Source organism: Euprymna scolopes, chromosome 24, assembly GCF_053919585.1.
Source record: "Euprymna scolopes isolate OS-2025 chromosome 24, ASM5391958v1, whole genome shotgun sequence".
Lineage (NCBI taxonomy): Eukaryota > Metazoa > Mollusca > Cephalopoda > Sepiida > Sepiolidae > Euprymna > Euprymna scolopes.
The window spans coordinates 88,712,544-88,737,030 of NC_136505.1; the positions used below are offsets into that span (position 1 = coordinate 88,712,544).

At 35.2% G+C, this 24,487-nt stretch overlaps 1 protein-coding gene across 6 annotated transcripts in view; it reads left to right on the top strand.

Annotated features, from left to right (window-relative positions):
- The window catches only part of LOC145246821 (pleckstrin homology domain-containing family G member 5-like), a 1,071,747-nt gene that overhangs the window by 1,017,124 nt on the left and 30,136 nt on the right, over positions 1–24,487 (top strand). For all 6 annotated transcript variants that reach the window (XM_080108657.1, XM_080108656.1, XM_080108658.1 and 3 more), the window contains 4 exons: positions 7,698–7,793; positions 14,305–14,361; positions 18,016–18,165; positions 22,734–22,844. In XM_080108657.1, coding sequence (XP_079964783.1) covers positions 7,698–7,793; positions 14,305–14,361; positions 18,016–18,165; positions 22,734–22,844 — 414 coding nt within the window. The remainder of the gene's footprint in view (positions 1–7,697; positions 7,794–14,304; positions 14,362–18,015; positions 18,166–22,733; positions 22,845–24,487) is intronic.

The window sequence follows — 24,487 nt, forward strand, 5'->3', positions numbered from 1 at the left end:
AGAGCTATACGTATTTGTGCCTTAGGGAAACATGGATCAATTCACGTTTAACATTTACAATACAAGATATTATATTTAAGAATATCTTGTATTTCTCTTAATCTATTTGTCCGTTCCACTTTTTCTCGAAAACTACTGGACGCATCTGGCTGAAATTTTGTATAAACATTTGTTACAATAAGGTATAACGAACTCAGTATTATCGTATCCGTTCAATGCACAGTTAGCGATTAATAGGAATTTGTATTTAAAGCAAAAGTATCTCAAATTTAAGCATATTCAACTATTAATCTCTACTATTATATAAAAAGAAACCTTGTGTGTTCGTTCCCTATGGAACCCAAAACGACTGGGCTAATTTTTATGAAATCTCACACGAAAGTACTTCATGTGCCTGGTAGTGTTCTTAGATAGGTTTTGTATCGGAATGTCTTCAGTAAGTATTGATAATCGATAATTGAAGTGACTTTGACCAAAGTTAACACCTTACACAGCCTAACATCAAACGTGCATTTGAGAAGTTTTATTACCACACAAGCTGAAAGCCTCTACATATAAAATCTACAGCAGGTTCTTTAATGTGACAAACGCGTTCGAGAGGAATGTTTCTCTTTAGAGCACAATTGAAGTATGATACTTGACTTTTTCATTTTAAACTTTAATTCAAGCCATTGTATATTAAAATAATTTTATAAAATCAACAGTAGATTCTCTACAGTGCAATGTAGACTACAATGTATTGTGCATTAATTACTGCGAGAGGCATGTGAGCTTTCTCCTGGTGCACTGTGATGGATCCCCAACTAGAGCAAGCAATTAATCGATTTGATTGAAAAATCGTCGATTTCACCGATTTCGATGACAATAAAGATATGGGAGTGTGAGACATTCGTCGTTCATCATTCGATCCTGTGCAACGTCGAGTCACCCTGCTAGTTTGGTATAAAGTACTCGTTCTGATTCGAGGGGATATAACTTTTGCTTGTGGGCAAAAAAAAACAAAAAAACTCTAGCAATATATAGTTAAAGATAAAAACTTCTACACGCACACAAAAAAGGTTGATGATCCGTAATTTGATTTAATTTAATTTTTATTCTGTGGTAAAACTTGCGGAGAACAGGCTGCTTTACGGTTGTTATAAAAATAGGATGGAAATTTAAATTTCGTTCTGTTGTAATCTTTTTTTTCTTTTTTTACAACTTGCGCAACTCACTGTTCATATTGGAAATGTCGACTTTATAGGTTTTCAGGTATACTTAAAATGAATAGACACCCCAACCTTCCCGTGTTAAGAACGGCTTTCGGAATAGACACTCCCAACTTGTCAGCATACCCGAAAACCCCCAAAAGTTTACATGTCGAATGTGAACAGTGAGTTAAAAACATGATGTAAAAATGTATCGAATTTAAAACGGAACGAAATTAAATTTCCGTTCATCTTTTACAACAACCGTAAAACAGCGCATTCTCCGCAAGTTTTACCTATTTTATTAACCAACTTAACAGTTCAGACAAATAAAAAGAATTATGATAAATGTCTTCAGTTTGATCATTATTATAAACGTGAAAAAAAAAAACAGATAAAAGGACAAACATTGAAAAGTCTCGTACGTCTACCCTTTGCTAAACAGCACACATAACTACCTGTCGCCGTTAACATACCCACTCTTCTCTGGCCCTTACCAACCCTGCCCTCTACCCACCCACCCACCCCACGCCTGTAGCCGTTTGGATGCCGGTAGTAGGTAGTAATTAATCCAGATTTAACACTCGCATTCCACCAGCTGGCCTAGCTTTTGCGGATGGAGAGTTGTCCCGTCTTTTATTCATTAAAAACTGACCTGGAGGTTGACAGGTGAGTTGGGGGTGGAGGAGGGGGTGCAGTGAAGGAGGAAAGGAACGTTCCTGAAACTTAAAACCTTGCGCCACAATATTGTGTGTGTGTGTATGTGTGTGTGTAGTTCATGCACACGAACGCATGTAACGAATATAATAATTGAGAGCGCGACAATTCCTATTACGTAAGGACAGTCTTGGCGGTATGTGATTAACATTGTTAAAGCAGAAAATTAAATAGTGTCTCTTTCTCACTCAAGGCTGAGAGCACTGCCCTATATTTAAAAGACCAGCTGACCATCTGAAGGAGGGGGGAGGGGAGGGAGGCATGATAGTAAGGTGCACTTAAAGCTTACCGTATACTTATCTATCAGGGTTTTTGTTGTTGGTATTGGCCTTTTGCAGCCGATCCCCCCCCCCTAGGAAGGATCAAGCTCTCTCTCTCTCTCTCTCTCTCTCTCTCTCTCTCTCTCTCTCTCTCTCTCTCTCTCTAATCGTGGTAACCTTGAAAGTGTTTTATGAAGGCCAATTTTTATTTATTTACTTTTTACGTTCTCTTAACGTATTTTCCCAGAATCAAATCGGTCCGGACAGAACATCTATTGTTACTAATTGGAGATTTGGTATCTGTCTGTCAGAAGACGAATCTATACTTATTTCAATTTTCTTATATTTTTGTTGTTGTTGTTGTTGTTGTTGTTGCTGCTGCTGCTGCTGCTGCTGCTGCTGCTGCTGGTGGTGGTGGTGGTGGTGGTGGTGGTGGGGTATTCTGCTGGAGACCAGACAATCACCTTCTATTTCAGAGACTCCAACCGAGAGATCTTTTTTAATCGTCTCTTTGAGTACAATTCTTTGCATTTTTCTTGCACTTTGTTCACGAGGTATACTCGCTAGATATATTTTTTAATTCTTTTTAATGAGTTCGGTTGCTCTTATGATTACTGGAATGATGGAAATCTTCCTAAGATTCCAGTTTCTTTTTAGTTATCTTCTTCGTCTTAACTCCATTGAAGCTAGCATCATTGGGGACACTGACTTTAACTAGAGTTGCTACCCCTCTCTCTCTCTCTCTCTCTCTCTCTCTCTCTCTCTCTCTCTCTCTCTCTCCGCATATCATGGTATCAGGGTTTTTTTTTTAATATGTAGCTGTAGGAATTGCATAGTTTCTTTTTTTTTTTGTTTTTTTTTTTTTACATAAGCATCACTAGCAGTGTCAGAAATTTCGTGAAAATAGTGAATAATTCCACCCCATCTTTCCAAGCTTATAACTCCTCGAAAAATGTAATTCAAGCCCTAATTTTTTTTTTCAATTAAAGGAGTAAGGACCAAGGTTTTATTTAAAAAAAAAAACAAAAAAAAACAATGTGTTTTTTTTTTTAAAAAAAGGTTTTAAACTTCGGACTTTACAGGTAAATTTCTAAAAAAACTGATTTTTTTTTTTGTTTTAAATTCGAATATATTATTTATTGACCTTTTCTCTTCAATTTGTGATATATAAAACTATTAAACATAAATTAATTATTTACTTTTTAATAGACATTTCAAAATGAGAGGCGTAAATTATTCGACCCCCTATCTTTCTAAGCTTATAACTCCTCGAAAAATGTAATTCAAGCCCTAATTTTTTTTTCAATTAAAGGAGCAAGGACCAAGGTTTCATTAAAAAAAAAAAAAAAAGACAAAAAGAAAAAATGTGTTCTTATAAAATAAGGTTTTAAACTTCGGACTTTACAGGTAAATTTCTAAAAAACTGATTTTTTTTTTTTTGTTTTAAATTTGAATATATTATTTATTGACCTTTTCTCTTCAATTTGTGATATATAAAACTATTAAACATAAATTAATTATTTACTTTTTAAGAGAAAGTTGAAAATGGGGGGGGCGTGAAAATGGGGGGGCGTGAAAATGGGGGGGCGTGAATTTAAAAAAAAACGTTTGTCTAAAATATTATATTCGGTTTATTGGAAAGAACATAAAATTTCACATTGACCCTGAAAATATCGTAAAAATAAAATCAATAGAAAAATTTTGATAGATTTTTAAAATTTAAAAATATTGAGTTTAAAAATTGAAAAATATTGAGTTCGGAAAATTCATTACTGTTTTAAAAAAAAATAAAAATATTTTTATTACTTTTAAAACAACTGTAATAGTTTATTTTGGAAGTATAATCCATAAAGAAAATAAATAACCCACTTTTAACAGAGAAATTACGAGATTTTTATATTGTATTCGCAGTTTCGTGTTAGGGGTGTCAAAAATTCCTACAAAAATTCTGATACTGCTAAAGCATCACCACTTATCAAGGCCAAGAGGCCACTCGAGGACAAGGATTAAAGAGTGTACAGTAGAAATTGGACAATATAGAAATCGTTAGTAATGGAAATTCGGTAAATTTGTTAACTTATATGGAACGGCTCATCAAAAACTTGTTTACATTAGACTTGAAGACAACCGTATTGTAGTCAGCTGTAAAGCAGAAAAACGGAAGACAATTCCATAGGCGTGCAGTTCTAAGAAAGAAACTTTGCTCATGGAATCTACGTTTATGTTTAGGCACAGATAAAGAGTGTGGGGAATTAGTGATAGTGTTTTCTGCTAGACGGGTGTTTCTTGCTGTAATGGATTGTGTGTGATTTATTTCTAATTGTTCTTTTCTATACTATTCAGTTTTATGATCTTTTTGTTTATGCTGGGGATGGAGCATTCTATCAGATGCCAAACATTCACCCACTATTTCAGAGACTCCAACAGAGAGATTGGAGGGAAGGGGATTTTAACGATCCTTTTAAGCATAATAGTTTGGATCTTTCTTGCACTTGGTTCACACGGTATATTCACTTATAGTTTTAAGTCCGGAAGCTATTACGATTACTGGGATGATGGAGATTTTCCTAAGTTTTTTTTTTTTTTTTTTTACTTTATTTATTTTACTTGGGAGTCACCACTTATCAAGGCCCGAAAGCCACTCGAGGATAAGGGTTAATGAATGTGAGGTGGTAGTGTAGTAATCGTGTAGGCTGGGTAGAATTTGATTATTTAAGGGGACGGCTCAACAATATGTTGTACATAAGACCTTGGTATTTAGTACTCCTTTCTTTCTTTTAGCTCTGTTTAAGCCAGCATCATTGGGGAGACTGACTTGAACTAAGGTTGCTACTCCCATGTCATAATGTCATGTTTAACAACTCTGCGTAATTGTTTCCAACAATTCTTTCTGGTATATGTTCCAAGTTCATGCTACATTGAATGTTCAGTTTTTTTTTTGCTTTGCAAATGCTTCAATCGAAATATTTACGGACGCTATTGTGTTGCATTGTACAGTAACATTATATTTCAATTCTCAAAGTGGATTGTCATGAGAACATCCTCCCAGGCATTACTTCCACACTTTTGGGTTGTTTTTTTGGGGGGGGGGATTTTAGTAACTGGTGGTCATGTTGCCATCCTCCCAGGCAAGACCTTCTCCATTTTGAGGGTTAAAAATAAAACCAAAACAACCAAGTTGTTCCTTAGAAGCAGCTTTTCTGGTGAATAAGAAAACTATATTTACTATGATAAATTATCAAAAAAGAAGGAGATAATATAATTATCCACGGACACGTGTTTTGCTGACTTTAGCGAGATTCAAAACCTCAGCCACAGAGGCTGTAGTTAGGAGCGTTTACTGTTAGATCACAGAAGTCTTGCGTAAAATACAGGATTTTTTTTATCATGCTCAAATGCCTTTGCTTTTGTTATTGTTTTTTTTTTTTTTGTTAAAGACAGAGAAAGAGTCCCCCCGCTCCCCCCCCCCTTACACTGTGTACACTGCCCACTATATTTGAGAAGTGTGCGTGTGTGTGTGTGTGTTAAGACTCGAACTCACCACACACACACACACACACACACACACACACACACACACACACACACACATATATATAAGATTGTTTATTTATGTATTTTTTTAAAAAGCGATTCTGCAGTATTTTTTTCCACTCCCTGAGTGCTTTAAAGGGAGAGGTTATCTGCCCTTTGTTTACATTCTGGTCGCCCCATATTTTGGGACATATTATTTGTAATTAATTTATTACTTAAATATTTTTACGTGCATAACATTAAGTTATCTATAGACGTAATATGTTCTCGTCAGTATAGCTAAATTTATTGAGACTTGAACTTACCACTGCTCGATACGTAGCCTGATGTTTTACCACCGTATCTCTCTTTCTATCTCTCTATCTCTCTATCTCTCTCTCTCTCTCTCTCATATATATATATATATATATATATATATATATATATATATATATATATATATATATATATATATATATATAATCAGGTTAAAAAACTCCAAAGTAAAACCAATGAGTTTAAACAAGGTTATTGATAGTGCTGAATTAAAAAAGAGCAAGATATTATTTTGTTCAATTTAGGTAAACAAAATTACCAGAAGTCACTACAATAAATTTACTGTTTCAGTTTTAGAAGACATTGTTAAGCGACAAGAGACCTCTGGTCTTATTTGAGGCCAGTCATTTTATTGTAGCGACTTATGGTAATTTTGTTTACCTAAATTGAACAAAATAATAAAACTGTATATATATATATATATATATATATATATATATATATATATATATATATATATATATATATATATATATATATGCACACACACTATATTTTCTCCATTTATCCCTTCCTTAATTAGATAAAACTTTCAGTATATGAATAATTTTATATTCTTGAGTTTGGCTCTCAAGTCAATACTGTGGATTGATGGAGCAATGTCTCTAAAATGAGACATTGCAGAAATATGTATGCACATATGTAGCCAATAATGTTTGCATAGATAAGCATGCTTATTATAGTAAATAATTATATAATGAATAAATGACAAAAGTCTATATTCCAAATTTCATGGTGTTGACCATCTTACAATTTATTCTTTTATTTCAATTGACACAATTTTTGACAGTGTCTGTTTCGTAGCACAAAATCAATCACTTAATTATTATATCAGTCAGTGAATCTAATGGCGTAATGTAAGCAAACTATAAGGCATTTGCAGCTTCTCTTCTAATTTTCGGATTTTTTAATCATGTCTAAATGCATTTTATTTCCTTTTGGTGGATTGATTGTTGCTATTTCTTCTGATGAGTTAAGGGCAAAATAGATTCACTGATTGATATAAGAATTACGTGATTTAAACAGATACTGTCAAGAATTGTCAGTGTCAACTAAAATAAAGAAATAAATTGTAAGATGGTCAACATCATGAATTTGGAATATAGACTTTTGTTATTCATTCATTATATGCTCTGTAATTTTATTGAATTTCTAAAATAAGGACTTGTATATATAAAAAGGAAATATAAGTGAATAAAGAAATGTTCTATTGTGTATTGAGCTTTTTTATGCGGTTGGGATTAAATTATCTATATATATAAATACTGGCATCTATATTAGATTGAAGTTTACCATTGTATATATCAGGTAAACACTACATCTTTTTTGATTTTCATTATATATATATATATCCAAAAGTAAAAACCATTGAATTTAGTTGTTGATAATGCTCAATAAAAAGTGCAGAATATTATTTTATTCAATTTTGTTAACCTAAATTGAATAAAATAATATTTATATATTCACAGACATGTATCTGACCGTTATATGGCTTATTAGCAAAACTGACTTTAGTGAGATTCAAAACCTCAACCACGGAGGCTGTAGAGGAAGCCTTTACGATTAAACCAAAGAAGTCTCGCCTGAAAAACGTTGTGCAAATAACGCCCGAAATGAGAATATTAATGTGAATAGTCCAATAGAAAATAAAACCTTTTTCTTTTTTGTTTTATTTTTTTTACAGGAATTACCGAAAGAGGTACAAAGCCAACAAGATGTTATTTGGGAACTTTTATACACCGAAACTGCATACATCGAATCTCTAAAAGTCATCACAAATGTAAGTATTTTGTGTTCATTATTTATCATTTGACAATGATGAGCGTAATGAATAAATGATAATCTCCCTTGATGCACCCTGAAAAATTCATTTATGGACTGATATTTCTGATGTCAACAGTGCTGACCGGGAATGTTTGCTGGCTGTTCAAGAGACAATTGGCACATAGTGCGGACAGCTATGTACAAATACTGAGCCATGAGTGGAATGACATCACAGTACGAAAAAAAAACAGATGATAAAAAAGATGTTTGAGAAGACAATCATGTTAAAAGTATAGATTTGAGAGCACATCTGAGAAGATGATCACTTGAGGGATGTCACAGCTGTAACGGGAGAATGCGGAAATAAATGTTGGTGTACAACAAAAAAAAAAGCGAGTTGAAGCCCTTTTCTATTCTTTGTCTGCTATGCGACTGAGCCTACAACGTGTTGGTTCCCAAACAACGTTGAAACCTTGAAAAGAGGGAATGGGGCAGGTTATCTCCTCAACTTGAATGCTTTATGAGGGGTACCCCTAATAATGGGTGACCTGAAAAGAAATGGGCTCCAGCTTTCTGTGTGCGTCATTTCTGAATTTTTTTCCAAGAATTTAATTAAACTTTGATGATAACAGATCATTGAATAAGTCTCATATCTAACTTAGAAAAAAATAATTTTTAGGCAAAATACAACTTTATTCATCGACACAGTCTTCTTTTTCTAGGGTGATACACTGATTCCAACGTTTCTCTAACAATTCAATATCGTTTTTTGTAGAACCATTTGTCGTTGACCTCAAAATACGCCTCAGTTTCCAATATAATTTCTTCATTGTAACCAAATCTGTTTCTTTGGAGCATTCTTTTTTTATGGAAGCAGAAGTAGGCAGATGGTTGGTTGTTTTTGTTTTACGGCATATCAACCTTTTTCAGGTTATTTAATGCCAAATCCGGTGATTTTGAAGAAAAATTTTTTTAATAGAATATATTTTTTTGCAAGTCGGTTTCTATTTAACCCATAGTTGGGACCCTAACAGGTACTACCACTCTGGGTCAGAGTGGATCTGGGAGCAATGGCAATTAAAGGGTGGCTCTACACTCCCCAGAGCCCGCAAGCTGCGGCCTCACCATCGGATATAGTTTAAGGTCATATCCAGGACCCCTCGGAGTAGGCAGAGTCCTCATTTAGTTTCAGGCAATCCCGAGTCTACTTGACCATAATTTAATAAATGACAACAGTTACTCTCGCTTCTTCTTATTTGTCCCTCAGTCCTCATTTTTTAATGAGTGATTTTTCTGACAAAGGGAGAAGAAAAAGCTGTTTTCTAGGTTGGCAGTATTTTGCGCGAACAGTTGGCAGAGTTGGTCGAAATTTTCTGTTTCTATGTCTATCCTTGTAGCCATGTCACTAGTAAGGGTGCTGGAGGTAAACGTTTTGTCTGGGCTGACGTTATCCGCCTGATAGTCAGGGACCCGAACCTTGGATTAACCACTAAGGAGGCTGTCCTATCAGCAGGTGCAAAGTACTGGGGCTGCTGTATTGCCATTTGGTGAATGGAATCTGGACCATGCAGTAGCTTCTGGTGGGGCCTCTCGATGCCATACTAGTGGGTAATTGTTACGGCTTTACCTTATCATGTGCTACAAAAAAAAAAAAAATTCTTTGTTTCTTTTTCTCTCTTAATTTCCCCTCTCTGTCCTGCTCTAAGTAAATCTGACGACCTAGTCCACAAATTCCAAAATTTCATCATGACAAGTTTCAAGAAAAAATACACGATTAAACCCGGTTCTCCAACTTCCAATGTAGACCCCTACTACCATGTCTCCTTCTCCAACATCAGGGGTCTTCGTTCTAACCTTCCAGAGGTTGAAACCCAATTACAGGAGACTAAACCAGACCTTTTATTTTTAAGTGAAACTGGCATTGGACAGGCTATTTCCCTAGATGAGTTTGCAATTACAGGATACTCTAACTTAACTTCTAAATCTGACCCCCAAGATCGCCATGGGCATGGAATATGTGCCTATATTAAAGATAGCTTTCCATGTGGGAGGGACATCTCCAGGGAAGATCCTAACTTACCCTATATGTGCTTCCGGGTTGCTTTAGCTCACACTACTGCATTTATATTTACTCTCTATCGCCCCCACAACAGCGGAGTTACTATCTTTCAAAGCATATCTGAGAAAATTGACCAAGTCCTTTCTACTTATCCTTCAGCTAACATTCACGTATGTGGAGACTTCAATGTTCACAACGTCGAATGGTTGACCCACTCAAGCAAGACCGATGATGAGGGGAGGTTCTGTCATGATTTCTCCATTGCCTATGACCTCACTCAGATTGTTCAGGAACCTACCCGTGTGCCCGATAATGACGGCCAGTATGCGAGCCTACTAGACCTTTTTCTCACAACTTGCCCTAAACTATGTTCAGTTTCTGTTCTGTCGCCTCTTGGATCTTCCGACCACTCTGTTGTATCAATTAAGATAAAAATGAAATGTAATAAGTCCCCAGACGTACCTCTTCATCGTACATTATATCGATACACTAAGGCTGACTGGGATAGCTTCCGTACATTTATATCTGATCTACCTCTGCATTCCATGTTTAAAAAGGATGTGTCCTCTATAGTATTAGACCTGACTGAATGGTTAATTGTAGGTATTGACCATTTCATACCCTCTAAAAAGTTTCAGCAAAAACCTAACAGCCAGCCATGGTTCTCTCCAGAATGTGCTGCTGCCATTGCGCACAGAAATCACTTTTTCCACTGCTTCAAACGTAATAGATGTATGGAAACTAAAGCCGTTTTCAGGACTGCCAACAACCATTGTAAGAAAGTAATAAGGAACGCAAGAGAGTTGTATGCTCAATCTGTTAAGTCCAAAGTAGCTGAGCAGCGGCTTGGTTCCCACCAGTTTTGGCAAATAGCAAACAGAATCCTGAACAGAAGCGTGTGCTCCATCCCAACTATTATCAATGGACCTGAGGTAATCTCGTCAGCATCAGACAAAGCCAAACTCTTTGTCAAGAACTTTGCAGCTAATTCTACCCTTTGCGACCAAGACCGCCAACCCCCAATATTTCCTCCTGTATCAGAAAACACGCTGTGATATACGTATATCTGTACGTGATGTTGCGAAGCTAATCAAAAACCTTGATTCGAGTAAAGCAACTGGCCCTGACGGTATTCCAATTATAGTACTCAAAAAACTTCAACCTGAACTAGCGCCCATACTTACAAAACTGTTTAAACGTTGTCTTAAGGAGAATAGTTTCCCATCTCCCTGGAAAATCTCATCAGTATGCCCTGTATTTAAGAATTCAGGTGATCGCTCATCCCCCTCTCAGTACAGGCAAATAAGTCTCCTGTGCGTCATGAGTAAGTTGCTGGAATCTGTGTTAAATACAGAAGTAATCAACCATCTCAACAAAAATAACCTTCTTAGTGACACTCAATATGGTTTCCGTTCTGCTAGATCTACAGCAGATGTCCTTACAGTTATATCGCATAGGATTAGCAAATCTCTCGACGGTGGCAATCTTTCTAGGGCAATTGCTCTTGACATATCTAAAGCCTTTGATAGGGTATGGCATAAAGGTTTACTTCATAAGATCGCTAGCTATGGTATAGCTGGAAAAGTCTTCTCAATTATTAAATCATTTCTTTCTGATAGGTTCATAAGAATAGTAGTTGAGGGGCAAAAATCAGAAGCTCACAGTATTAATGCCGGTGTCCCTCAGGGATCCATCCTGGGCCCAACTCTTTTCCTGATCTACATTAATGATCTTCCAAATCATATCCTTACATCATTTGTAGACATTTATGCTGACGACACTACCATTTATGGTAGCACATCTAAGACAGTAAACGACCAAGTTCTCTCCAATTCTGTCTCCTCTGATCTTGAGCACGTAGTACAATGGGGAAAGGAGTGGCTGGTTACTTTTAATGCATCTAAAACCAAGCTTCTCTCTTTACATCATTAACATTCTAATCCACATTTGTCATCAATTGAAATGAATGGCTCTCGTCTTCAGGAGGCTTCAAGTTTTGACAAGCTTCTGGGCTTGACCATTACTCCTGATCTTAAATGGAACACGTATATCAAATCTGTTGCCAAGGCCGCTGGAAAAATGGTGGGATCTTTCTATCGATCCGGTAGATATCTCACTGCTGATGCTATTCTCTATCTATATAAGAGCCAGGTACGTCCAAGGATGGAATACTGTTGCCACATCTGGGCAGGAGCTGCTAGAAAGGACTTGTCCTGCCTTGATAGAGTTCAAAATAGACTTCGTAGCCTCGTAGGAGATGTCCTTTTCTCCTCCTTGCAACTTCTATCTCACAGAAGAGATGTTGCGAGTTTGTCTCTGATGTATCGTTATTTTCATGGAAAGTGTTCAACTGAGCTTCAATCTATGGTACCCCCTCGCCAAACTTTCACAAGAAACACTCGTCTAGCTGAAAACACTATCAATAATTTCCCCCACTCTTTATCTGTGCCTAAACCTAAACATAGATTCCATGAACAAAGCTTCTTTCTTAGAACTGCACGCCTGTGGAATTGTCTTCCGTTTTCCTGCTTTCCGGCTGACTACAATATGGTTGTGTTCAAGTCTAATGTAAATAAGTTGTTGATGAGCCGTTCCATATAAGTTATCAAATTTACCAAATTTTCATTACTAATAATTACTATATTGACCAATTTCTACTGTACACTCTTTAACCCTTATCCTTGAGTGGCCTCTGGGCCTTGATAATGTGGTGATGCCTATGTAAAAAAAAAAAAAAAAAAAAATATTATGTTGGTGCAAAAATAATGTGTTTTTTTGGCGTTCATATTATATCATATCAAAATATTCATATAAAAAAAACGACATTATCTTTGCACCTAATAACTAAATATTTAAAAGACGATAGCAATGAGCTAGACAAAAGTACATTGGGACAGTACTGGGGCAGAGTAACTTGCTTATTTGGAATATCAATTAAAACACAAGTGATGCAGGTATACATGTAATTCTTTGAACTGCAACTAGTACACCATTTAAAATTTTTTTTTACCAGTTTTAAAGATGATATCAGTAAGATGCCGTCTATTCTTCGCTTTACACTGAGTTAATCAAACTCTGAGGTTTCGGTCAACTCTTTCTGGCATATCGATGGGTATGTTGGCGACAGTTCAACGAATGTTATTTTTTAGGTGAGTCAAGGTGCTAAGACGATCGTTGTAAACAATTGATTTCAGATATTCCCACAAAAACAGTCATATGGTGATAAATCAGTGGACCCGTCTTGGCCAATGCAGATCGCCCCTCAAGATGAGATGAGATATCCTGGGAAGTTCTGCCACAAAACAGTCATTGACGCTCACACTATGTGTATCAGAGAACCGTCCTAGTGGAACCACACATTTTCCACACCCAAACTTTATGCCCCACCCTCTCAAATAAGTCCATCTCTATCATTCTTGGAGCAAGCATCGTTTCAGGGCGCCAAATTTAAATAAGCAAGTTGCTCTGCCCCACCCTGTATAAAGTGGATCTTGAGTTTACTTTCGTCAGCCTCCTAATTCTTGCTTCCCTTATTTTGTCCTTTAGTCCTCACATTCTATGAGCAATATTTCTGACAAAGAGGAAACAATTGCTGTTTTCTGTGTCAAAATCTGTTCCATCTAACACTTAGCATTAACTAGTTTTTAACCTTGAAGTAATATACACGGTGAGCCAAAAGTAGAAAATGTTTGTCGAAGCGTTAAAAGGCAGGCTTTATACCTATGTAAATCACAAAGCAAAACAGTTTGAGCACTTGTGTTGATTAACATTTAAATTTCATTAATTTAATTGTATTGTTACATATAGTTGTACGTAAACGTGATCTCTAAATAAATGTTATTTTTACTGTCCACCTACTTTTGGCTCAGCCTGCATGAAAATATAGATATCGTCTTTATTTCAAGACTTCATTGGGATAATTAATTTGAAGAAAATAAAACACCATTACAATATTTGAAAATATACTTGTTTGTGATGTGAAAATTGTAATTGCATTATAATTTTTCAAATGTCTAACAGCTATGTATAGATGGCAAAAAATATCACTCGCTCTATTCCACAACGCTTTATACTCTTTGAATGCTAACAGCTTTTTTTCATTCCGAAACAGAACAAAGACATCATTTTCACATCACAAATACAACACGTATATCTTCAAATATTGTAGAGGTGTTTTATTTTTTTCAAATTAATCATCCCGAGGAAGTCTTGAAGCAAAAACGAAATGTTGATGAACATATAAGTTTGTTCCTTTTTTATTTCTCTATCATACTGGAATATTATTTCTATAATTTTCATCATATATATTAGCTCCTCAAGGGGCTTCATGCCTTGTCTGAAACGATTTCTATTAGAAAAAAAAAAATTAGTTACATTTAAAAGTTCTTACACAAAAGAGTCAAAGTAACTGTTTTAATACCATTTTACTTATATTTTACTTATATTTTTATATGCATTTTCTTTTCAGTTATTCATGTGTTGTTTGCAGAATGTCCAGGATAAACTTCCAGCTATTATGAAAGAGGTAAGTTGGCCGACCAATTTGATGTTACTCGACTTTGTTTCATGCGTAAAAAACATTTTACAATGCTGAACAATTATCAGATTCAAATTCTAATTTATTGGAACAAGAAAAAATTAGCAAATTGCAGCAAGACATGTAAAAAAAAAGAAGATTTTTTTACGTCGATATAATGATGATGATGATGATGATGATTTGGACAATCATCATCACTTGCGAACATGCACTTATTCTTTCGCTCCAGAAATGGCTTGTCAGTTTGATCCAAGCTCTGAAGTATCTCCCACATGTGGGACATCTGTGGGATGATTCTGTAGCAGAGTTGTTGACTGTCATGTTTCCTCTTGTATTCTTCAATGTGCCCATATTCAGCTGTAACAGAGGTATTGACTGTTCTGTCTTTTCTAATCATATGTTCTATAGAATAAGAGATCACAACGAGATGGTGTTTCATTCTATATTAATAAACAACTTTATTTGTTATCTTTGTTAGTAGAGTGTACAAGAGAGAAATTGGTTAGTTAGTAGAAAAGAGACACGAGTTAGTAGGTCGAAGTGTTCTTGTGTAGAGATAGAATTAATATCATGCCAGCTTGTTGAGGAGAGAACAGCTCAGTCTACACGTGTTTATAGTTAGTAGTCGCCGGGGCAAAGGAAACCGATTACAGGAGAAGGAAAGGGCAGAGACTTCAGTATGTTTACATATGTAGGAGCGTGCGTCCGATAGTAGAGAGAGGGCAAAGGGTTAGTATCTCATGGTAAGAAAGAGTAGGTGTGTGTGTGTGTGTGCACGCGCGCGCGTGTGTGTGTGTGTCGTGTATGTTCTTTAGCAGGATAAAGAATGTTCGTTAAGGTACTACACGTAGAAACAAATGGGAGTTTGAAAGCTCGCCATGTTAGCTTGTAGTACTCACGTTCTACCTGGGACTGAAGCCTCAGGCAATGTGTGCTTCTGGGCAAAGCAGCGAAAAAGCGATTGAGAGTTTCAGATTTCGCCTTTTATATACTCTATCACATGATAGAGGCTTGTGATTGGATAAGCCAGGGAGAAAATGGATTTAAAATCTCGAGTCGTGAGAAGTAGCTCCTGCCTGTGTTTGTAGCGAGTGTTGGCTGCTATAGTTTCCTCTTGTATTCTTCAATGTGTCCATATTCAGTTGTTATAGCCCCTTTGTGGCTTGCAGTGGATCAGGAACATCTGTCTTGGGCTATGTTTTCCCCACAAATTGGAATACAAACCAAACTGTGTGATGGAGACCTTCAAGTTGTTTTTGAACGGTTTGCGCTGTCCTCCCATGGTTCTTTTTCTAGCTTACCATAAAAATATTGTTTTGGGAATCTTGAATCTCACATGTGGCATATATGACCCACACAACAAACTTAACAATGCTGCAGCATGGTTTGTACTGAAGATAGGTTTGATCGAGCTAAAACCTTTGTGTCTTGTTTCTTATGTTGCCACTTGATTTTCATCACTCTATGGAGGCAAATCATCATATGGAAATGGTTAAGTTTCTTGGCATATCTGGAATATACGGTCCAAGTTTTGCAGGCATACACAAGGATGATTTTGATATACAGTCTAAATGTGTATTGAAGGCTGCTTTACCTGGATATGGTAGGCATTGCCGCAACCTTCTTCTGCAAATTGTTTCATAGAGCAGAAATTGTTAAATGGAAGGAGCTTTGTCTTGGTTGCATTAATTGTTAGTGTTCCCTTTATCTTCTGTTGTATTCATAGAAATTGTGATGACAGGATTATTGGTTAACGTAGAACAGGTAAGGGGCGATAACTCTTACTTTCTGCTTTTAGAGTTATTTCCCCCTTTTCTTGTTATAACATCCCTATTCAAGTATGGACTGGAGGTAATTTTCTTATGATTCAGCCACCGCCTTGGATATGTGTGTATCTGTTTTCCCCACATGTTGAGAATAGAGTGTAGTGTTATTAACAAATATACCCATTTTGGACCCAATTGTATCAGAGAGGGCGTTTATAAAAATCTATATAAACAAAACAGTAGATGTATGCATGTGTGTAAATATTTAACCAATAAACTCTTAAACTACTGGTTACATAGCAATGAAATTAACAGAAAATAGTAATCACACACCAAGGATGGTTTATAACAAATAAAATTTTTGTTTGGGTGAATGATTAATGCATATGGAAATGTGCCAGCAAGTTGAAATGCAAAATGTTCAGTTGAACTTGCTGACATATTTCTATTACTTTTGTGCATGTACAAATTTATTTCTACCTTGAAGTGGTTTCATTTTAAATCTTCATTTATTTATCTGTCGATAGTTCAAATGGTAGGGAACGCAACTGGAGCACTAAATATTTTGGTTTCGATTCTAGCTGATGGTACTCATCATTTATTTATTTTTGGGAATCAAGACTATATATTAGGTAAAATACAATATTCAATAGTGAATTGGCTCTGTAATAATAAATATTAAATCTGCAGGAATTCAAATATATTTAAGCATATTTTACAACTTATGAAATTGGCTAGCAATATGGCTAGATTATTTTACAGATTAAAAAGAAATACCTGCCTTTAATCCTGCACTCCTCTGCTGTCAACGAGGTGATCTCATCGAAGAAGCCATCGATCCTGTTCCTCCTTGGGGCTGGAAGAAGCGATGCGATGGTCAGCTAAAAATATAGCTCAGAATGGTTAAGTAAGATACCGAACTGACTCTGGGTCTGACAATCAAGGTGTTCACTGTTGAAACCATGACTGATTGGCTGTTGATAGTGTCAGCGTCGGTTATGGATTGCCAGGCTTGGTCAGCTTTCGTGCAAGATGTGAATTCATTGGAGAGAGCTGGCTTAACCATTTTGGGGTGAATGCTACCTCAAGATCATCCTGCACTTGTATATAACTTGTATACCATTAGTATGTACAGGGTAGGGTGGAGATATAGAAGACAGTTTAAGGCCATGATTGTACTATTTGGAGGGGGGAGGTTCAGAAAAACATTTATTATACAACCATGTTGGTATCTGGTACTAGATGGAGTCGGGTGGTGTAGTGGAATGATACTGAAAATCAAACTGTAGAAATTCCCATTAATACTCATAACTCTTATACCTGTGTTACTGTTAGGGCTAGGACAACAGAATATTCTTTTTATTGTTTTGACTCTTGAGTATATATCCGACACAGACATAATCAACTGAGAACCACATCACTCTACATAAAATCATATAAGATATCAATGGATATATACCTAAGAATCAAAACAAGGAAAAGAATATGCTGTTGTCATAGCCCTAGTTATTATGTCCCCCCTCTTAATTTATGCAGTATAGTTAACAATCAGAAACAACTAAAATTTACAACAAATAACTTTTACCAAACACATAGTTTTTAAGTTCTGAAACTGTTTAAAAGTTTTCTTTTTCTTTTTTTTTTTTTTTTCAATACTGTTTAACAATCTAAAAATCTAATATGGCTGGCGTCAGCTGTGGCTTTTTTGTCTTTCATTGTTAACTCGAAATTGAAAAAAAATTAAACTGATATCTGTCACTAGATCAAGTGGAGATATATGTTGAAAATTGAAAATATGACATCATTCTTTTACTGTTGTTGTTTTTTTTATTAAACGATGTTCGCAAACAAAATACATTGGATTTCTTTTTTACAGATTGAATGTGATAAACTGTTCAGTAACATTGTGGATGTTATTAATGCAAACAGTATTTTATGGAAGGATTACCTTTCACAAATGCTGCAGGCATCAAGAGAGACCAAACAGCCTTTGAATCCTTCATTGATGAAAGAAGGATTCCAAAAGGTAAGGATGTAGTACATTATTGTGATGCTTAAAACTATGATACCAAACCCTTTATATATATACTAGCGGGGGGTACCCGGCGTTGCCCAGGTGTTTGAGGGTGTGTGTGGTTTTGGGTAAATCAAATTCCGGGGGGGGGGGGCTAAATAAAATAAAAATATTTTGGTAGGTAAGTATGAGGATCGAACCTGAACCCTTGAGGCAAAGTTAGAAATTAAAGTGTGAAAAAAAACGTGCGATATTAACTACTGGGCCACCGCGAAATACTAACAGAAACACGTTTGAATTTATTTAATTATTTAGAATTGGCAGGTGCACGTTTTAATGACTTAATGAGGTCAACTTTGACAGCGGGGTAGTATTTTATTTATTGCAGGAACACTTTTTTTATTTTTATTTTCCCAAAATGTTGGGGGTGGGGTGGGGGGACAAGCTTCCCATAAAAAGGGGAGTGTCCAAATTGAATAGCAATTGTCTGATATAAGGAAAATATTTCCACATTGATCAAAGCTGATTGCTTTCGGACATTTCCGGCGATCGCGATCACAAAAATACCGCCAGAATTAGTGTCGCTTTTATTATACGGAAAAGCCTAATCTACATGTGGTGAGCGAAAAATGTTGAATATTTATCTTTTCAAAGTCGAGCAAATTAAATAGACAGGCGACCTCCGTTGTTAACTCGTAGATATTATGATTTATATATGATATAAAAAGTTTTAAGAAGTTGTGAGCCGACCGACTGCTTCTCGGAAAAAAGCCTTTTACAGTTATACACAAAAAGCGAACATAGATACATACATACACACATTTTCGGTTATATATATATATATATATATATATATATATATATATATATATATATATATATGACTATTTTATGCAATCACATAAATTAATATAATACAAAAATATAATTTTTAGCATAAATTTTCAGTATTTACTTCAGCAGTGCTCAATACATATGTAGAGCTAGGTAGTAAGTTATAAAAAAATATGGCAGTTAAGCTACACAGAATATACATGCATATGCATAAGCCTGATGAATTCTCACAAGAATGAAATGCAAAATATTCTGTGTAGCTTAATTACCATATATATTTTTTTACTATATATATATATATATATATATATATATGTGTGTGTGTGTGTGTATCGGCGAAGCGAACGTCTGTTTATTCTATATGCTGTGTATTTTGGATTGTTTTACTGTTTTATTCATATTGAATTGACCTATTCATAACAACCATCATCATCGTCGTCATGAACGTTGAGGATTTGTGCCGTAATTAACGCATGTTCAATTTAAAAGCTGTACTAGCGGTGAAGCGAACGTCTCTCTATCTATTGCTGTGTATTTCGGATTGTTTTACTCTTTTATTCATGTTGAATTTACCTATTCGTAACAACCATCATCATCGTCATCATAAATGCTCCTTCATGTATGTTCTACATGTACGTGTATGTGTACGTGTGTGTGCAGAAGTATGTACATGCATGTATGTGTGTATGTGCATGTTTTCATGTGTGTTCTTGCGTATGTATGTTTGCGTGCATCTGTATGTATGCATGCTTGTATGTGTATGTGTATATTTCGATGTGTGTGGGGGGGGTGGAGAGGACTCCCAAAAGTCTTGTTAAGGCAACCCCTCTGGGTGAAGCAAATCTCTGATTTTAAAAAAACAAAACAAAAAAAACATAAAGCAAGAGACCAGTACCCGCATTAAGCTGGTCTGCAGTTTGACTTGTTGCTGGCTATCTTGCTCATGCTTGTTGCTGGATCTCAACATTTTGAACTGAGAGAGAGACTTAGCTGTCGTACAAAGCTAAAACTTTGTAACATCATCTTTGTATAGATACTTCCTCAGGCATTTGTCTATAAAAAATTGTCCATGGCGATGGAAAAATTGTCACGTGTGTAGCCCTGAAATGCTGGAAGCATGTAATAATTGATCTTCCATCATTCTATATATGCATATGTGTGTATGTATGTTATGTATATGTATATATGCATATATATGTATGTTATGTATATGTATATATGCATATATATGTATGCGTAGGTATATGTAGGTAACTTTGTATGTTATGTATATGTATATATGCATATATATGTATGTTATGTATATGTATATATGCATATATATGTATGCGTAGGTATATGTAGGTAACTTTATGTGCATATATGTGTACATATATGTATGAATATGTGTGTATATGTGTGTATATATTTGTATATGTTTGTATATATGTGTATGCGTGTGTATGTATATGTTTGTATGTATGTGTTATATGTATTGTGTATGTATGTATGGCTGTGTGTATGTTTATGGGTATGTATGTATATGTATATATATGTATGTATGCCAAGGACCGTCTTCAATGTCATGTCTGCTTGAGCATGTGAATTCGCTGGCAGGACTAAAAGAAAAAAAAGATTATCTTCGGGCTCATGGACTTTCAGTGACTGAGGGAGTGGCACTCGTCTGACAAGACGTTGCAATCATCATCATCCTGTATGTATATTATATGTATGTATATATCCGAATAATGAGATGAATTAAATCCCAGATTAACCAGTCTTGTGGTTCACAGTCTTGTGTGGGAATATTTTTACATAAGATAATCCCAGTCAAATAAAATAGCTCAATAGATACAAGATAAACGACCCTGGTGTCTAACTCTGTCCCGTGGGGAGGCATAGTAAATAGGTACAAGATAGAGCAACGTAAAAATTGTAGGTTTTATATTTAAATTTTTTGCAGTAAATATATATAAATTTCTTAAAGAACAGATGCTTAAAGCACAGATATTGTTGCACATTCTCCAAATGTTTGACGTTTATTGGTAATAACAATAAAAACTTAACATTTTGAAAACGACAACAATATAAGTGCCTATTTCTTGTAAAGTGGTATCTTTAAAAAATACTTATTGCTCTAGTATTGCACTATAGAGCCATCTAAAAGAGAACTGTGTATTATTTATTTATATGTAATTATAATCCGAAATAGTAAAATTGCTAATAGGAACATAATCTAAGAGTAATTATATTAGATCTTTATTATCCAATGTATTCCGTATTGTTTTCACAGGTCGCCATGTTTGTTTTTTGCGTGTGTGCATTCAAGTTTTGCATGTTTATACATTAATTCTGTATACTTACACTTTTATACATTAATTCTGTATATTCACTATTCCATAGCTAGCTATAACATATACTGACCCAACGGGTCACTGGTAGTCTAAGATTATATATATATATATATATATATATATATATATAATTTCATGTATTTATAAAAAATTTAATGATAATAACAATTTATGTATCAATTTATTCCAAAAGCATTCTATACATGAGGCAGAAAATTATGAAACTCTGGGTTTTTAAAAAAAAGTGTCCAATGACAAGCATAGCGTTATTATAGTATGATTTTTATTTTTTATACAAACCTTATTGGCTACATATGTGCATACATGTTTCTGTTGCAATTTCTTTAGAAATACAATATTAGGCCAGGTCTTACAATTGTAAGATGTTGGATTTATAAAGTAAATACAACTGAAACATGTATGCACATATGTAGCCAATAATCTTGGTATAAATAAATTAAAATTATACTATAGATACATATATATATATATATATATATATATATATATATATATATATATATATGTAATTGCTCAGTTGTAGTGAATGAATCACAAGGGGTGAAGCTTCTTGCTTTGATAAGTTCCTGGTACTAGTTATTTTTCTAATTCAACCCAAAGACGAAATAGAAGTTTAAAATACAAAAGTCAAGTATCATGGTTCAATTACACTTTAAACAGAAACATTCATTCGAATGCGCCCCTGTCATAGCAAAGAACCCACTGTTGATTTTATATGTCTAGCCTTTCTACTTGTGTGGTAATAAAACTTTTGCACTTGTGATGTTAGACTGTATAAAGTGTTAACTTTGTTTAGAATCGCCTGTCCCTTCTTTTATTGGATCTTTTTGATTTTCGATACTTATCAAAGACATTCAGATACCAAACCTATCTAAGAACACTGTCAGATACATAAAGTACATTTGTGTGAAATTTGATAAAAAATCAGCCCAACTATTTCCGAGTTCATAGGGAACTCTCTCTCTCTCGACTATTATATAAAAGGAACACACTCTATCTCTCTCTCTCTCTCTCTCTCTCTCTCTCTCTCTCTCTCTCTCTCTCTCTCTCTCTCTCTCTCTCTCCTTTTCATATAATAGTTGACAGATAAATGTTACATTTTTGCTTCAGGCAATACCAGAGAGCCTTGCTAGTGCTTTATGAATGTTATGTATAATGTTTGTGTTTTTTTTTTTTTAGGGGGAGGGGTCTTTCTCAACTGTAATAAATGTGTGACTTGTATTTGGTATCTGTAATTTCTGTTTTTGACCTTGAAATACAGAGCTGTTAGCTAACCCTTTCTCAACAGTGACATACTTAGACATACTTAGACATACTTAGACATATAACATACTTAGACTTTTCTTCTTTTTCTGTCATAAACCATTTTTGCCCCCAAATTTTGTCTTTCAGTTTCCAGAATTATTTTCCCCATATCAAAGATTCTGTGCTGAACAAATGATCTGCCAGAATTACATCAAAGAGAAACTGAAAAGTAATGACTACTTCAAAAATTTTGTAACGGTAAGTCAATCTATATATTCATACAGGAGGGGGGTGTTGAGGACATGCGTTTCATGAAGAGAGCATTTTTTTTAAAGAGTTACACGTGTTACGATTTATAGATTTGATTTTGTTTGGTGATGCCTGACAGGTCCTCTCCCTGATATTATTATAGTGACCGCCATCTGGGGGAAGGGATTTTTTCCCTCAGTACCAAAGTCAACTGAGCCTATGCCATTCTTGAAATGGCCCTTTTCCCTGTTAACTATGGTATGTTGCTGGTCCAATGCAGTTCTAGCAGGTTAACCCCCACCCCGGGTTTTGTCTTCTCGTTTTAAGAAGGACTTCATTTATTATTAATCGCCTGAGGCACCTCTACTGGGGAATGTCGATGGCGCTGCACAGGCATTTTAGGCAAGCCAGAATGTTTTTTCCTCTAGAATACTGTGGGAAGAAGATAAATACCACTACCATCCCGGTTTGCCTTATTTTTGTGATCACAAACTGTTTAAAACTGGGATTTGATCATCTTGATCACACCAGATACTGTGTTTCCTTATTACATTGACAAATCTATGTATACCGACATATAACTTTGCCGTGTCAAGAATTACTAATACATATATATATATATATATATATATATATATATATATATAATTATTTCAACAGCCCAAAGAACGGCGCAGCCCACAATAGCCACACCAGCCAACGAACTGAAAGTCTAAGTCTTGAGTCTTAGACTTTCAGTTTGTTGGCTGGTGTGGCTCTTGTGGGCTGCGGCGTTCTTTGGGCTGTTGAAATAATCTTAAAAATTTAGAAACATAATACCAAAAAGGGTCGATATTAGTGTTGGAACAATTAAGTGGAATCGGAAAAATCAAATCAAACAACTAGCTGTATATACCCAGTGTTGTCAGTTTGAAAAATGTTGGCGGGCAGAGGGTTTAGTCACGTAATATCTAAGATACATCAAATATTCTAACTTCTTATGAGTTTCCTGAAAATGGATCAGATGTTGATTTTATGGGTGCATAAAATACATCAATTTTCGTCTATGAAAATTATATGGGAAATAACTTTCACAACTTAAATAAATAAACTTCCGTTTTTAAACACAACTAGTGTTGGCTAATAATAATTGAAAATAAATTAAAAATAAATAAAATTAATCTTAAATAATATTTCTAAATAGAACAATGAAGGCAATTTTATTACAACAAACAATTAATAACATAGAACTCATTATTAAAACATGTTCTTTAGCATAATATGCAAATGATGTTATTCCTTAAATGTAGATTCCATCCATCCATAGCCCTTGAGCCCCTGGAGGGGGCATAGGCCATCTACAAATTTTTGTAGATGTTTTTGTAGCGATGAGTTCTTTTTACAGGGTGAGGTGCTGGCCCCACGTCCAACCTTCCAAGAAGGTACATACAGCGCCTAGCCTTCCCAAATGGTCACCCATCTGGTACTGACCAGGCTCAACATTGCTTAACTTCAGTGATCTGGTGAGAACCGGTGTGTCAACGTGATTGTGTCGTGCTAAATGTAGATTCCCTTTGAATAAATAGTTTATATGGGGATCAAACTGGAATGTATGTGCCGAAATGTCCCTTTTCAGTATGGAAATTAATTTGTTAAACAGTGTACCTTTTGCA